The 17,238-nt window shown below is 44.5% G+C and overlaps 1 protein-coding gene across 8 annotated transcripts in view; it reads right to left on the bottom strand.

Moving 5' to 3' along the window:
• The window catches only part of LOC309351465 (guanine nucleotide-binding protein G(t) subunit alpha-3), a 249,761-nt gene that overhangs the window by 177,437 nt on the left and 55,086 nt on the right, over positions 1-17,238 (bottom strand). For 7 of the 8 annotated variants that reach the window (XM_081879201.1, XM_081879199.1, XM_081879203.1 and 4 more), the window contains one exon: positions 14,605-16,300. In XM_081879201.1, the coding sequence (XP_081735327.1) occupies positions 16,110-16,300 (191 nt within the window). In that variant the 3' untranslated portion in view covers positions 14,605-16,109. Of the gene's footprint in view, positions 1-14,604; positions 16,301-17,238 lie in introns of those variants that run through there. The other variant, XR_014160849.1, reaches the window with a different exon arrangement.

Raw genomic sequence — 17,238 nt, forward strand, 5'->3', positions numbered from 1 at the left:
CCGTGCCAAGGAAGAAGGGGTGAGATCTATATCAGGCAGTGGCGTAGCGTGGGTTGTCAGCACCCAGGGCAAGGCAAGTAATTTGCGCCCCCTAACCCGTGGATTTGCACCCCCTACCCCTACCCCTAACCCTAACCCCCAGATGTTGCGCCCGGTGCGGCCGGCCCCCCCTGCACCCCCCACACTACGCCACTGATATCAGGAACATGGAGGGCATAAAGATCTACACTGGGAACCAGGCAGGCGCCTTCTAGTCACCAAGAGGCTGTTGTAGAAGCAACACGGGGGGAGGGTGCCAAGGAGGCCCCCAAGGAATGTGCCGCAGCTGTCACTGTCACCATGGCAACGGCAGCAGAAGGTGATGCATTCCTTGGAAGCCAAATCTGCTGTCCCTGTGGATCCTGCCACCTGAGGCAGTGCCCCACCTTGCCTTGTGGGTGGACTGGCCCTGGTGGAGAGAAACCCAAATTGATTGACAGATTCAGCCATCCTTAGTCACTGCTGTGACTGCATGGAACTCAGACTTGTGCATCACATTGTTGAGACCGGGGAGTGATTCTGAATTCAATCAGCAGCATTGTTCAAAGAGAAAAAATAAAAACACAGAAGCTAGATTTGCAGTAGCTTATGCAATGCTGTCCTTGAATGCAAAGGCCAATAAATTCATTTCAGTTTATGGTCTGCAGACCATAAACATCTAATACAGTGTAGTGTTTTCAAGGCAGCTATTGGAGGAGGAGGGGGAGAATATGCACACAACACTATTGGTGTCTTTTAAAATGAGAGCATAGCAAAATCCATAAATAATCCATAAATAATATATATTTAAAATGACTCAAAAATCTTCCCTTTAAGAATTGTGACCTGGTTTTGATGGCTACTGTGAGGAATGTTGCTATATTTCCTGTGATCAGGAATGGTTGGACTCTCTCATTAAAATGGAGACATAAACTTCATATGAGTTCCCTAAGTATAGTGAAAGTCAATGAGATATAAAATGGGATATTACCGGTATATCCCTATAAAAATCACAGTATAGGAGAACACTGGCTAAAGTTGAAAGCGAGTCACTTTTTCAAGGGCAAACTCTCAGGTGCCAATTTGGTCTGGGAAAAACCTTATGTAACTACTGGTGGCAAAGCACGCTTTTCTGTATCAAGGGTCATTTGATGTTTCCGAACACCTAGCAGGTGGGTGTTCGCTGCTAAGTCTGTGGACTAAGATACACTGGTAACAGTCGACATGCTAAGGCAAACTTTGGCTTGGCTTGGCTTGGCTTGGCTTAATGCAGCCGCAGCAGCAGGAAAGACCAGAGAGGAGCAAAGTGCCTGTCAGCTCCTCTCTGGGAGCTCCCAGGTATCAGGCCAACAGGCCCATCTAGTCAAGCATCCTGTTCTCTCAGTGGCCAACCAGGTGCCTATGGGAGGCCCACAAGCAGGGCTTGAGTGCAACAGCAGCACTCTCCCTAAATGTTGCAAATAGGACACAATTATAGCTACCATAATCATAGCAGAAATAACTTTTGAATCAAAGGTGCACGCATATGCATTGATTTTTTGGGTGGCCTGGCAGGGACGCTGCTGATCTTCTTTTATCACACTATAGCTGGTTCAATGGTGCAATGATGGTATGCCTAATATTGCTGCTTCACCCTGATCTCTCTTGGAGCTGAAGGCACTAGCATGGAAACAAACCGCTTGGCTTCTGCTCCCCATTCTGCTTGATGAAATCTGCGCCACCTTTTCTGATGTCAACACTGTTGCTGCAGAAGAGAAAAAACCATCCCAGGGTCTGGGTCTGGGGATCCATCTTCTTCAGGGATAGAAAGCCTGTGGCCCTCCAAGCATTGTAGGATTTCAACTCCCATCAGTCCCAGCCAGCCTGGTCAATGGTAAGAGATGATGGGAATTGTAGTTCAACAACACCTGGAAGGCCAATAAGTTCCCCACTTCAATCTACTTCCTAAGCAGAAACACCACCAACCACCCTGTGATCTTGCATGAAGGGTAGTATAGAAATTTAATGAATAAAATAAGCACCTCACATGAAACTGAGCTGTGCTCCCCTGCCGGCCCATACTGCTCTGCTGCAGCACCTTTTCAATAAACAGGTACTTGCTTGGAAAAAGGGCAGTCCTTTGGTGGGTTTTTGGTACTGTTTGGTTATAATATTTTATATATATTATATATAGTCAACAATCTAATGTTCATAGTGTCATTTAAGTTCATTTGGTCTCTTTTATCAAACCATTTGATTTCCTTAGATTGTGAGGCCCTGGGCAAGCGATTGTTCCAAGAGAAGTGGCTTCTCTGCCACGCAGGTAACACTCTTACTTTATCAGATTTGTACCTAACATTTTGTTCACAGCAGCTCAGGATCTCTTGAACAGGTTTTCACATTTTGTGCTCAAAACTGCCTGGGGTGGGATGGGGACAGATGGGGATGTTGGGCTGAGAGATTGTGAGTGGCTTTTGACAACATTTCCTGGAAGTTTATGAAGAAAAATTTGGAAGGGATGGGGGTGGGACGGGGATTTGAAAATGGGATAGATGCAATCTATTCAGAACAAAAGGCTAAACTGATAGTTAACAATGTGGTGACAGAAGAGTTTAAAATTGAAAAAGGAACACGACAAGGCTGCCCTATTTCCCCTTTGTTATTTATTTCTGTCCTGGAGGTGCTCTTGAACATGATTAGAGGAGACCGGTTGGTTGAAGGAATACGGGTCGGAGCGAAACAGTACAAACTTAAAGCTTTTGCAGATGACCTGGTTTTGACATTACAGGAGCCAGAATCTAGTACGAAAAGAGTATTACAATTGATTCAAGAGTTTGGTCGGGTGGCGGGATTTAAATTAAATAAGCAAAAAACTAAGGTTTTGGAAAAAAACTTGACAGTTACAGAGTCAGAAAGGTTTCAGAAAGAGACAGAGTTAAATGTGGTTAAAAAAGTAAAATACCTAGGGGTAAATATAACAGCAAAAAATCTGAGTTTATTTAAGGACAACTATGAGAAATGTTGGTCAGAAATTAAGAGAGATCTAGAAAGTTGGACAAGACTGAAACTTTCCTTGTTAGGCCGAATTGCTGCTATTAAGATGAATGTATTGCCAAAAATGTTGTTTTTTTTTCAAACTTTGCAAGTTGTGGACAGAACAGAGTGCTTTCGGAAGTGGCAGAGAGATATTTCTAAATTTGTCTGGCAGGGCAAAAAGCCCAGAATTAAGTTTAAGATATTAACTGATGCGAAAGAAAGAGGGGGCTTTGCCCTGCCAGACTTAAAGTTGTATTATGAGGCCGCAGCTTTCTGCTGGCTAAAAGATTGGCTACTTCTCGAGGACACTGACGTACTAGATTTGGAAGGTTTTAATAATGCTTTTGGGTGGCATGCATATTTATGGTATGACAAGGTTAAGATCAATAAGATTTTCAAGAACCATATTGTCAGAAAAGCAGTGTTTAATGTCTGGATAAAATACAAAGACTTATTGGAAAATAAAACTCCAAGGTGGCTTTCACCATTGGAAGCTAAGGCCCGGAAAAGACTCAATATGGAGGCCAAATGGCCGAAGTATTGGGAAGTATTAGAAAAAGATGGAGATAATTGGAAATTGCAGAGTCAGGAGAAAATGAAAGACAAAGTGCGAGATTGGTTACATTACGCTCAGATTAAAGAAGTTTTTAAACTTGATAAAAAGCTAGGATTCCAGGTGGAAAAATCGAAGCTAGAAACGGAACTGTTAGAGCCTAAGACCAAGGTACTTTCAAAAATGTATAACTTGCTGTTGAAGTGGAATACACAAGATGAAACGGTTAAATCGGCTATGATAAAGTGGGCACAGGACATTGGATACAACATTATGTTTGAGGACTGGGAGAGGTTGTGGACTACTGGGCTGAAGTTTACTGCATGTAATGCTTTGAAAGAAAATGTTATGAAAATGATATATAGATGGTATATGACCCCAGTCAAACTTGCAAAAATATACCACTTGTCTGATAACAAATGTTGGAAATGTAAAGAAAATGAAGGAACATTCTTTCACCTCTGGTGGACTTGCCCTAGAGTGAAGGCTTTCTGGGAAATGATATATAATGAGTTGAAAAAGGTACTTAAGTATACCTTCCCTAAGAAACCAGAGGCCTTCCTTTTGGGTATTGTCAGCCAGAATGTGCTAAAGAAGGACCGAACATTTTTTATGTATGCAACAACAGCAGCAAGGATACTTGTCGCCAGGCACTGGAAAACCCAAGACCTACCCACACTGGAAGAATGGCAGATGCAATCCGAGACCTGGGAGAGGAGACGGTGGAAGAAGATTGGAAGAAATTCAAGATTTATTTATAAAAATATTGCAAATTGTATGAATGTTAAGAAGGATGCTAGAGTATAAACAACTTGGCACCATTGAGTTAGACGAAGTGAATTATGAAGATAAGCTAAATTTAAGAAAAGATAAAAATTTGGAAGATGTAACATTGGAAAATTAGATATTAAGATTAGAAATAAGGGGATAAATTTGTTGAATAAAATTTTATAAACAGGAACGCAGGAGCGGGAGATGCGAGGGAGTCCAAAGAAATGAAAAGATCTATGTTAAGAGATGTTATATTGTATTGTTTTATTGGCATTGTGATTTAAACAAAAAATTGTTAATAAAAATTACTATAAAAAAAAGAGAGAGATTGTGAGTGGCTGAAGGACGCTCAATAATCTTTAGGATTTAGCGAGTTTCTCTGGTCCAAACCCAACTCTCCATCCATCATAACTTGCTAGCATCAAGTCAATGGGGACATCTGTAGCATAAATTTAAAGCGCATCAAATGCCCATTTAAAGTTCATGGCTCTCTCCAAAGAATCGTGGGAACTGTAGTTTGTGAAAGGTGCTGGGGAGGGAGTGCTGTGAGGGAGAAGTTTTTCTCAGGATTCTTGGGGGGTGGGGTCAGGGCCAGATTTAGGGTTGATGAGGCCCTAAGCTACTGAAGGTAATGGGGCTCTTTATATATCCAGCTGTCCTTTGTCAATAACAAATTGTCGCTGTTTTTTGTGTTGGATATATGCTATATGGTAATTTATGGACCTAATAGGTTTCTAGAGCCATTTGCACATGTTGCCATGCAATTAGTCCATGCAGAATGTAGGCACCCAAATATAGGTAAAGGTAAAGGTAAAGGGACCCTGACCATTAGGTCCAGTCGTGACCGACTCTGGGGTTGCGGCGCTCATCTCGCTTTACTGGCCGAGGGAGCCGGCGTACGGCTTCTGTGGTCATGTGGCCAGCATGACTAAGCTGCTTCTGGCAAACCAGAGCAGCGCACGGAAACACCATTTACCTTCCCGCCAGAGCGGTACTTATTTATCTACTTGCACTTTGATGTGCTTTCGAACTGCTAGGTTGGCAGGAGCAGGGACCGGGCAACGGGAGCTCACCCCATCGCGGGGATTTGAACCGCCAACCTTCTGATTGGCAAGTCCTAGGCTCTGTGGTTTAACCCACAGTGAGCAGGCTGGCAGGCGGGGCCCATTTCTTACATCATAGGAGCCTACACAACACAAAACACTGTTGCTGTATGTAGGTTTTATTTTATTTGTTTTTTATCTTATATTTTGGAAATGTACATCCAGGTGTTTTTTTCTTTAATTATTTGGGGGAGGGGCAAGAGAGTAGGGCCCTAAGCTATAGTTTGTTTAGCTTATACATAAATCCAGCACTGTGTGTGTGTGTGTGTGTGTGTGTGTGTGTGTGTTAAATGAAAGGTGTAGATCTGCCCTTCAGGTTGTCAGAGCTGCTCAGGAGAAAGCTGGAAGAATTTGCACAGTCTTTCGGTTGAACTTACAAAACAGGCCTGCTGTTCTGACGCTGGTAAAAAATCTCCCCAGCTGAGTTCACAATGACTCTCCACAAAACCCTGATCTTGTATCTGATGCAGGAGGTACCCCCCTGCTTACCCCACCATGAAAAAGAATCTGATTGCCTGAGTGCTCTGCTTGATACTAAAGAGGAGTATTAAGGTTCTCGTCTCCATGGTGACCGATGTCAACACTGAAGCCTTGTCAGGGAGGGAGAATTCAGAACCTGAGGAAATGATCTATGAATGTAGTGGGATCAGAAGAGTTTCCCCATTGTTGTGACATTTTACATGGGACCTGTCAAGTCCACTTCTCATGAACATACACACTGGGGGGAGATCTAGCCATGGGCAGATGAAATTCAGGATTCAGCTTACACAGGCAAGCAAGCAAGAGCACCGGGAGGGACGGACAATTTGCATTAGGGGTTAGCAAACTTTTTCAGCAGGGGGCCGGTCCACTGACCCTCAGACCTGGGGGGGGGGGGGGCGGACTATATTTTGAAAAAAAGGTGAATGAATTCCTATGCCCCACAAATAACCCAGAGGTGCATTTTAAATAAAAGGACACATTCTACTCATGTAAAAACATGTTGATTCCCGAACTGCCCGCAGGGCGGATTTAGAGGGCGATTGGGTCAGATCCGGCCCCCGGGCCTTAGTTTGCCTACCCATGCATTTGGCAGACCCCAGTTGAGAAGAGGTGGGAATGTTTTCTCTGGGAGCTTTACAACAAAACAGAACAACGCCATGCTTTTCAGGGCCGGCCCAATTCACGTTGGCACCTGGGGAAACCGCAAAATGCCTCCCCCTCCCCACCAACAAAAACGGGGGGTGGGGGTGGATAAAGCTCTACACTGGGACCTGCTGTCCTTGTGGATCTTCACATTGCCTCCTGTGTGGACTAGCGTGGACTCTTTGGGGCAACAGGTTGGAGCAAGAGTTTAAGGAGCAGTACTTGGGGGACAGTTGCAGTAGGACAGAAATGAACCTGTATCCCAAAGAAAACAATCAGACCTAAGCATTTAAGGATACAGTGAAGTCTCTTTGACTTCCATGCAACAGTCCTGCGCATACATGGATGGGAATAATGCCCATTCAGCATAGTAGGGCTTATTTCAAACAAAGTGTTATACGTAGGGTCACCTCTGAAGATAGTTCGGAAACTTCAGCTGATGCAGAATTCAGCAGCCAGGCTGCTCACCGGAGCAAGACAGCATGGTCACATCACATCAATCCTGGTCTGACTCCACTGGCTATCAGTTAGTAGGAAAAACCACCTTCCGCAGAAACTGCTGCTTGGCTTCTTTCACTGTGCCATTGAGAGCGTGCTCACTTATGGCTTATGTGTGTGGTATGGAAGCTGTACTACCCAGGACAGGATGGGGTTGTGCAGAGTTGTGAAGGCAGCAGAGAGCATTGTTGGCTGCCCACTCTCCACCTTAGAGCAGATTTATGCCACAAGGTGCCATAGGAAGGCACTGGACATAGTAAAAGATCCATCGCATCCTGGTCACTGTCTCTTCGAGCTCCTGCCGTCGGGACGGAGATACAGGACGATGAAGACAAGAACGAGCCGTCTCAAGAACAGCTTCTTCTCCAGAGCGATCTCGGCCCTGAATGGGAAACCTGGACTTTGAAAGTCATCTAATCTTCCTTGCTGTATTATACTGTATTGTTTTAATTAGTGTTTTTATAGTTGTTCTGATTTTGAGTGGAGTGCCCTACCTGGGTGGATGGAGCAGCCAAGTAATTTCGTTGTCCCCGAGAGGGGGCAATGACAATAAAGATATTATTATTATTATTATTATTATTATTATTATTATTATTATTAGTTTCCGGGCCCAATTCAAAGTGCTGGTTTGGACCTATGAAGCCTTAGAAGGCTGAGGACCGCAATACCTCAAGGAACGCCTCTCCCCATATGAACCGACCCAGACCCTGCGGTAATCATCTGAGGCCATGTGCCTCCACCACAAGAGATCTGGAGGGGGGCAACAGGAGAAAGGGCCTTTTCTGTAGTGGCTCCCCATTTGTGGGATGCTCTCCCCAGGGAAGTTTGCCTGGTGCCTTCGTTATATATTTTTAGGCTCCAGGCGAAAATGTTCATAACAGTGTATGTCCTTTTAAATGTGATTGTGGAAGGGGACAATTTCCTTTCCTTTCCTCTCCTTTCCTTTCCTTTCCTCTCCTCTCCTCTCCTCTCCTCTCCTCTCCTCTCCTCTCCTCTCCTTTCCTTTCCTTTCCTTTCCTTTTTCCTTTCCTTTCCTTTTTCCTTTCCTTTTTCCTCTCCTCTCCTCTCCTCTCCTCTCCTTTCCTTTCCTTGTTTTTATTGTGTCTGCGGTTTCATCTCTACACATTAAAAAGCTTCCTTATACAGGGCTGGCTTCAGATGTCTTCTAAACAACAACAACAACAATAAAGTTCTAGATCTTTGGCTGAAGTATACAAGTTTTTTTAATAATAATAATAATAATAATAATAATAATAATAGGCTGATCATTTTGCTAGAATGTGCCCACTATATTCCTCTTTTGTAATACATAAGCTAGTATACAATGTGTATTTCATATTAAACTAGGGCCATGATCTGTTTTTCTAGAATGACAAAAGGGGGCGGGGGGAGCTTTCAGCCAACTGTTGATTGGCTTATTTTTTGTGATCTTTTTTCACTGCGTGGTTCCTAGAATAACTGCTGGTGTTACCAAAACAATTGAGAAATCCGAGGGAGAGTGTGCAACATGGATGATGCCAGCTCGCCCTCCTGTGGCTGAAGCATGTATCTTCATCCATACTGATAAGGAATCCTGTCTTATACTGTAATTTCGGTTCTGTCTTTTGCCATTTGTACAGGCTCCTGTTCTTCCCCCATCTATGATATGCAGGACATGTTTTGGATGTGTTTTCCTGCAAGTAATAACTTGAAAATGATGTGCTCTTAGAGGTTTCTGTGTGCTTGGTACACCTCCTAGAGTTTCCTAGCATGTACCAATTCACCAAATTGTGGCCTGATCTTGGCCCAGAGCTCCCAAACAAATACTAGACTCATATATTGATTCTGTGTAGGGATGTATGAACCTGTTGATTTTGGATCTCTACATTTCTCATTTTTCCAAATTTTAATTCAGGTTTCCACATTTCCTTTGCAATTTGCAATTGTGTATGCTCCTGCATAAAAAGGGAGGTGGGTGGCGCTGTGGTCTAAACTACTGAGCCTTTGGTTTGCCGATTGGAAGGTTGGTGGTTCGAATCCCCACAACAGGGTGAGCTCCTGTTGCTCGGTCCCAGCTCTTGCCAACCTAGCAGTTCGAAAGCACACCAAAAAGTGCAAGTAGATTAATAGGTACCGCTCCGGCGGGAAGGTAAACAGTGTTTCTGTGTGCTGCTCTGCTTTTCATGTTCTGCTGCACCAGAAGCGGTTTAGTCATGCTGGCCACATGACCCGGAAAAAGTGTCTGCCGACGAAGGCTTGCTCCCTCAGCCTGTAAAGCGAGATGAGCTCTGCAACCCCAGAGTCGTTTGTGACTGGACTTAACTGTCAGGGGTCCCTTTACCTTTACCTTTATGTTCCTGCATAAGGGCTGGCTCAAAGACCAGTGCTTGACCACAGTGACAACAGATAATATATGTGTATATGAATGAGATATCACAGATATTACACTACAGACACTTCATTATCCTAAAATGTAATGCTTTCCAAAGGAGTACCCTAACACATTCAGCTGCTTGTCATTATTATTTTAGTAATCAAGTGCAGAAAAGTTAATTGATGTACATTAGTGTGTGAATAGGTCAAAGTATTTATGGATAACTAATTAAAGTATTAAACTCAGCTCTTCCTGCCTAGTTCATTACATACAGGGGCGGAGCTACCTGCCCCGGGACCCAGAGTGGCGCGGGGGCGGGGCTAGCCATCCGCACGGCAAGCGTGGGGGGGGGGCACCGCTAGCTGCCTGCACGGCGAGCGGGAGGGGGGGGCGCTGCTCGCCACCCGGGACAGCAATATCCCTAGCGGTCCACTGCCCGTGCAGTGAGCGTGGGGTGGGGTTGTGGGTGGCGTGGTGATGTCACCCGCCCTCACGGCTGACACCCACTGCGCACCACACCCTCTACGCCTTCCTCCGCCAATGATTACATCTCACCATTGTTGACTGTTCTCTAATCGAAGGTTTTGAACTCATTATCCAGAAAATGCATTTCACAATATCAGTGTTCTGTACTAATAAAGAGCTTATATGAGGTTTTCCTCTTCTCTGAAAACCCAACTTTTCTGCAGCCTTCTGATGCCATTTCAAATTAAATTTAAATAGTACAGCAAATACACTATTTCTAGTTTTATTTAACAGAGTATGAGGAGCTCTTCTTCTCAGTTAGCCTCACCTAGAAGGTGGGAAGACATCTTCACCTTCGGAGTCTATCTCCCATGGGATAACCCAACACATGAGGAATTAGCAGGATGGCACAGATTAGCCCCACCCCCTGTGCCAGCAGGCTTACTAGCCAAGGTCCTGCCAGCTGCTCATATAAGGGCTGAGTGAAGAGTTCCTGTGCATACATGGACTGATCCCTCACATGGAGAAGTTCCAGAAACATAGCTTGGTAGGTGCATAGGGTCCTTTCTCACAGTTGACCAATATGCATATGGTTTAGGAGGGGTGTTTAATGGGGGGCACCAGCAGCCCCATGGTCCTCTCCTGCCTGCTTTTAATACTTTAAGGACATTATCTGAACATCCTCATAGCTTCTGGTGGGTCAATGGGGAGGATCTGCCCTCACCTATGCCCCCTTCTGGAGCTTCGGTGGAAAAAACTTGCATGATTATGAGCACTACTAAAGACAACAAGCAAAGGAATCTCCAAACTGGGTGAGCTGTCTAAAATTTCACAGAGCAGTAGCGGATGGTGTGGTCCTGCAGTGATTCTCACTTGACCTCCAGTTGGTCCTGTTGCTCCTGCTGCTTACTGAAAAGTAGGGGTGAGGGTGAGCTGATGGCTTGGTCAGCACAGTCCCATGCATTGCTGGAGCCAATCCACTGCTCTTGGCATGCATTTGCAGCACACCAACCTCACGGCCACCTTGCCCATCTCTCTCCTAGTAAGCACCAGCCAGAGCTCAAGTCACTACTCCAGTCCTGTCATGCTTTGCACTCCTGGCAAACAGGATTATAATGTGCTTTCCATAACAAGGCAGATACTTATTCTGGGCACCTGCTTATCTTTGACAAAATGTGGTAATAATTTGAATAAGGCTGCTGTTCATTTCTTTCTTTCTTTCCTTTTTAAAATAGCTATTTTAATAAAGATTTACTTGAGTGCAGTTTGCTGCACAATGATGAAAAGAATAGATGGAACCCGACTATCATTCCTTTGCATTAAGAGCATTGCGGTAGGAAGTCGAAATGTTAGGTTTTGCAGTTCCTTTTACACGCTGTTGAGCTATGCTACTGTGGTATTCAAATATTTATACTGGGAGGCTTTTTAAGGAAACTTCCTATTGACAGTATTTACTTTAGAAATAATTCATCGAACAACAGCATTCAGCAATGCAGATAATAAATCAGTGAAAGTGCTGGATTTCAAAAGCTCATAGGTGTGCATATTGCGGATGTGGCAGAGGTCACTTGGGTTAGCATATACCATGCCCTTTCACTATTGATTCACCACTGTTGTGCATGTGTCAGGACCAGAGCTTGTGCTGGGTCTTGGACTAGAGACTGAAAGAATGGCAGGGTTTCTGCCTCTGCATCACCACCTCAGCAAGGAATGAAAGGCTAACTAGCCACATGGCCCTTGTTTGTGTCCAGGGCCAGATTTCGGTTTGATGAGGCCCTAAGCTACTGAAGGCAATGGGGCCTTTTATTTGTCCAGCTGTCCTTTGTCAACAACAAATTGTCACTGTTTTTTGTGTTGAATATATGCTATATGGTAATTTGTGGACCTAATAGGTATCTAAAGCCAATTGCACATAACAAAATATGTATTTTATCAAAGTAAATCCAGTTTTTTCCCTTTAATTTTTTGGGGGGCCCCAAGAGAGTGGGGCCATAAGCTATAGCTTGTTTAGCTTATACGTAAATCCGGCGCTGTTTGTGTTGTCCGCAGCTGGTCAGGTAACACTACAGCTGAGCTTAAGTTTTTACAGGAGTGAAACGGGCACCAGGGGTCTCAGAAATGCCCCCCAAAGCACCTGCACTGCCTTTAAACTTGCTTCTTCTAGGAATGTTCACAAACGCTTCAGCCACCAAAGAAGAAGAGGAGACAGGCAGCACAGCACTGAAAGAGACAAGGGGTCACCCAATTGCTTGGCAACCAGGCAACTCACACTGTGCTGTACCAGATGAGTGGGAGAACTCTCTGTCCAGTCAGCTGAATAACTCTCCCGTCGTTGTGTTACAAACTGCAGAAGAACGTAAAGAGAGAGAGACATGCCCTGGCATTGCCTCCACTTGCCCCGAACTCTTCCTGCGCCAGACTGTGAGGCTGCAGCACAGTGCAGGAAGAGAACGAAGTGCCCCCTGGTTGTGAAGACAGAGCTCCTTTCCCCCAAGCTATGCCCATCTTCAAAGCTCCTTCAGCACTAATGAAAGCTTGTAAATGGGACTACTGATTTCACAAAGGCTTTCAGGTTAAAAGTCTAAGTAAAAGAAAATCTGCTTCTGTTGACCACCTTTACCTTGTCCCAATCCCAACAGCTCCTTGGCTGAATCTGGTAGAGGGACTTGTTCTGTCCAACTGAAATTCCCACATAAGTGTCATGACCTGGGTGCTGATGGGATTGAGTCCTTCTTGAAAGGGGCACGTCTTTCCTCCGCCCTCCCCTGGCTGGAGGTGGCCTCTGCATGTGGAAGAAGAGCAGAAGTTCATCCCACAGAGCCTCTCCAGGGCAAATGGACAATATCAACTATTTTCTACCAGCCTGGAAGACATGAAGAGTGTTATGCTATCACCTCTGTCACAGACATTAGGGTCCCCTCAATGCATTCATGGGGTAAAGGACCAGTCGCAATGGTCCACCTCTCAGAGATGGAGAGATCTGATTGGTTTTTAGAACTCTTCTGGGGATTTTTCCGTTAATGCTGATGGCTGCTCTGCAGGTGGTCTTGTCCTCCTCGAGAGCCAAAGGACCATACATGCAGTTGCTTTGCAATATGTTGCTGTGCAACATTATGTTCTACAGGTTGTCATCTATATCCATTGCTGCCTCTATCTATATGAAGCTGCTGCAAGAGATATGCTGAAGTTTTGGAGTGAGCTGACATTTCCATGCTGATGACAACCAGTTCTACTCTTTTGGGTTCCATAGCACCATCCTAAACTTGTATATGGCAGGGCCAGGGAACATGTGGCTTCCTTGATGTTGCTGGGCTACAGTTTCTGTTGGCTTCAGCCCCCATGGCCAATGGTTTGGGAAAGGGGTCAGCAAACTTTTCCAGCAGGGGGCCAGTCCACGGTCCCTCAGATCTTGTGGGGGGCGGGACTATATTTTTTGGGGGGGAAATGAACGGATTCCTATGCCCCAGAGATGCATTTTAAATAAAAGGACACACTCTACTCATGTAAAAACACGCTGATTCCCGGACTGTCCATGGGCCAGATTTAGAAGGCAGTTGGGCCAGATATGCCCCCCAGGCCTTAGTTTGTCTACCCATGGTCTGGGATAATGGATGTTGTATCCCAACAATAGCTTGTGGGCCATGGATTTCCCCATCTCTGGTGTGGTTACTAATAGACTGGATAGGAAAAAACAGCCTTGAGTTCAATATAGTCAAGAATTATGGAACTTCTAGGATCTTTAGACTTAGGAAGAAAAGACCTCATAGATCAAAATTATGTCTCCTATGGAGCATCAGGTGATCCGAGTTTTGGTGTGTGGCAGCAGTTGCTGTGGCAGCAGTAGCTCCAAGTGCCGTTTGCCAATTATACATCATCTTACATCTTCAACCTTTACTACAAGATGAGGGCCTGGCCACTGTTGTCCATGCATCTGTAACCTCAGTAATAGACTACTGTGATACAGTGGTACCTCGGTTTACGAACTTAATCCATTCCGGGAGTCCGTTCTTAAACTGAAAGTGTTCTTAATCCAAGGCGCGCTTTCCCTAATGAGGCCTCCTGCTGCCAGTGCCCTTCCACCGTTCAGCTTCCGTTCTTAGACCGAGGTAAAGTTCACAATCCGGGACACTGCTTCCTGTTTTGCAGAGTTTGTAAACTGAATAGTTCGTAAACAGGGCTGTTCTTAAACTGAGGTACCACTGTTTGTGTTATGTCAGGCTGTCCTTCAAGAGGGGTCAGAAAATGCAATAAGTAAAGAATGAAGCAATCTGTCTCTTGATGTGAATCAACAGCTGTGAATCAATCAGAAATATTTTCAAGTCGTGTTGACTTCCTATGAGCTTCTGCACTCAATTTAACTTTCTGAAGCCTTAAACCAGCCTAATACTTGCACAGCTTAGTGCTGACTTCTCCATAGAGGGACCCCCTGCTTGTTTCAGATTCAGCCAATGAGTTTTTGTAAGTTCAGCAAAAGCAGGAAGCACAACATTATCTATCATGCTCCCGCTCTGGCATTACAGAGTTTCTGTAGGCAAATTAAAACCTACTTAACCAAACAAGCTTTTGGTGATATAGCAACATTTGCATACATTTTATTGACAAAAAACTGCTTTGGTTTTCTATTAAGAGAAACCATACTATGAAATTTAACCCAACAGATAGACAAATGTGTCAGAAGACTTGCCACTTAAGACTTGGGGGGGGGGGGTTAGGGGGAGAAGACAGCTGCCTCTTATCCAGAGGATCCTATCACAAACAGTAAGAATTTCTTTTATTTATCATTTTTCTATTAATCCCACTGATGTGATAGCAAGGGCATTTTTATTTCAGCATCTGCAAGGAAAAAAAATAGGACATGATCCAGTCAACATGATCCAATGGATTTCACCAGTTAATCCACGGGCTTCATTGTCTTCCACTGTGATCAACTGAACTTAATAGTGCTTAACTTTGGCAGAATTGTGTTCTTTATATATTTTGCTTCCCCACAACTTATCATGAAGCTTGTAGCACCAGTTAATCGACACCCATGAAGCAATGCCAATCACAACTCCATGTCAACATTTTAGATAGAGATTTGTGGCACTGTAAGCAAATTTGCCAATGGAAAAGTTTAGAATTTCAGATTGCAGTAGGGTACAGGCAAACAAAAATTCTCAGTAAGATCGAAAGAATTGTGGAAGATTAAATTAGAAGGGAGGGAGAACATTGTGCCTGCAATGAAGTTACTCTACCCAATTTGGCTGTGTTAAATTGTGATTCGACACAAACATTTTAGCAAGTCAAAAAGGACTAGTATTTACAATATTGTGTCTACTTCTCTCTTTTTGCTTTTGCAGCGCAGACCAATGCATGTTTACTTCAAAGTAGGGATGGAGGAAGTGGGACGCGGGTGGCGCTGTGGTCTAAACCACAGAGCCTAGGGCTTGCCGATCAGAAGGTCGGCGGTTCGAATCCCCGCAATGACAGGGTGAGCTCCAGTTGCTCGGTCCCTGCTCCTGCCAACCTAGCAGTTTGAAATCACATCAAAGTGCAAGTAGAGAAATAGGTACCACTCCGGCAGGAAGGTAAATGGTGTTTCCGTGCACTGCTCTGGTTTGCCAGAAGTGACTTAGTCATGCTGGCCACATGACCCGGAAGCTGTCTATGGACAAACGCCGGCTCCTGTGGCCTATAGAGCAGGATGAGCGTGCAACCCTAGAGTCGTCCACAACTGGACCTAACAGTCCAGTCCTTTACCATTACCTTTTAGGGATGGAAGAAAAAAATTCTAGCTCACATATTTAAGCAAATCAACCTACCTTCCAGATTAATCCATAGATCACAATGTAAATATCCTTCAGATTTCTCAGTTCTCTGAGTTTTGCTAGGTCAGCTGAAAAATGCTCAAAGAGCATATTTTAGGATTATATGTGATTAGAAAGGTGTGCATTTGAGATAGATGATGTATTTAAATATGTATCTTGTTCAAATACATATTTTTGAACTTTCAATTTTTTTTAAAAAAATCACATTTTTTGAGAAATGGGATAAAAGAGACTTATGAACACACACGGGGAACTGACACAAACTAGTAGCAGACTGATCCATCCATCCCTACTCAAAAGTAAGCCCAAGAGGTTGCAATGAAAGCTTACTTTCAGGAATGTATGGCATCCTTAACCAGAAAGAGAGAAACAGCAGAATGAAGGTGGCCCAGGGGGAAGAGCTAAAAGAGCCCACAGTCCTTCAGGTTCTCTTTGATGATTATATCTGTCACAGCATCAAACACAAACTTAACATTCTGCGTATCGGTGGCACAGGTCATGTGGGAGTAGATCTCCTTGTCCTCTTTTCTTAAATTCAGATCTAAGAATTGGTTCTTGATGTAATTTCCTGCATCATCAAATGTGTTTGATCCTAGTCAGAGGAAGACAGAAGGAACTGTCAGTAAAATGCCACACTAATTAATTTGTTAGAAATAGCGCTTTCCCTTCCCTTGGCACACAATCTGTCGAGTTCCGCCTCCACTGACCTCTGCCCTCCTCCCCAAACAAAAAGTATGGCGTGCATTAAATCTTCAGTGCACATGTAACTGTCTCTACAATTCTCATTTACTGCATGCAAGGAATCCCTTTTTCATTCATATAGAAAAGTAATGTACCATGAGTAAGATTAAAAAATTATTTCCCTTTCCCAAAACTATCCCTTTGCATTCTTTTAATCGTTATTCTTATGGGAGTCATGAAAATGCACAACTGTGTCCAGAGATGGCCCACACAGCTGGACTCACCAAGCTGGACACAGCCTAGACTTTGGGTGCTGTGGGTTAAACCACAGAGCCTAGGACTTGCCGATCAAAAGGTTGGCGGTTCAAATCCCCGCAACGGGGTGAGCTCCTGTTGCTTGGTCCCTGCTCCTGCCAACCTAGCAGTCAAAGTGCAAGTAGATAAATAGGTACTGCTCCGGCAGGAAGGTAAATGGCGTTTCCGTGCGCTGCTCTGGTTCGCCAGAAGTGGCTTAGTCATGCTGGCCACATGACCCGGAAGCTGTCTGCCGGCTCCCTCGGCCACTAAAGCGAGATGAGCACCGCAACCCCAGAGTCGGTCACGATTGGACCTAATGGTCAGGGGTCCCTTTACTTTACCAAGGGCTTAAGAAAGCAGTCTCAAGAACATGCATCTTAATTCAGTGGTGGGAAATCATTTCAATCCGGGGACTATGTTCCTCATGAGCAATCTTCAGAAACCAAAGAAGTGAGGTGTGTAAGCCAGCACTGGCTCACCTGTGGTCCTCCAGATGTTGCTGGACTGCAACTCCCATCATCCCAGATTCTTGCTCCTGCTGGCTACGGCTGA

Source organism: Podarcis erhardii (assembly GCF_964252035.2).
Source record: "Podarcis erhardii genome assembly, chromosome: 10".
Classification (NCBI taxonomy): domain Eukaryota; kingdom Metazoa; phylum Chordata; class Lepidosauria; order Squamata; family Lacertidae; genus Podarcis; species Podarcis erhardii.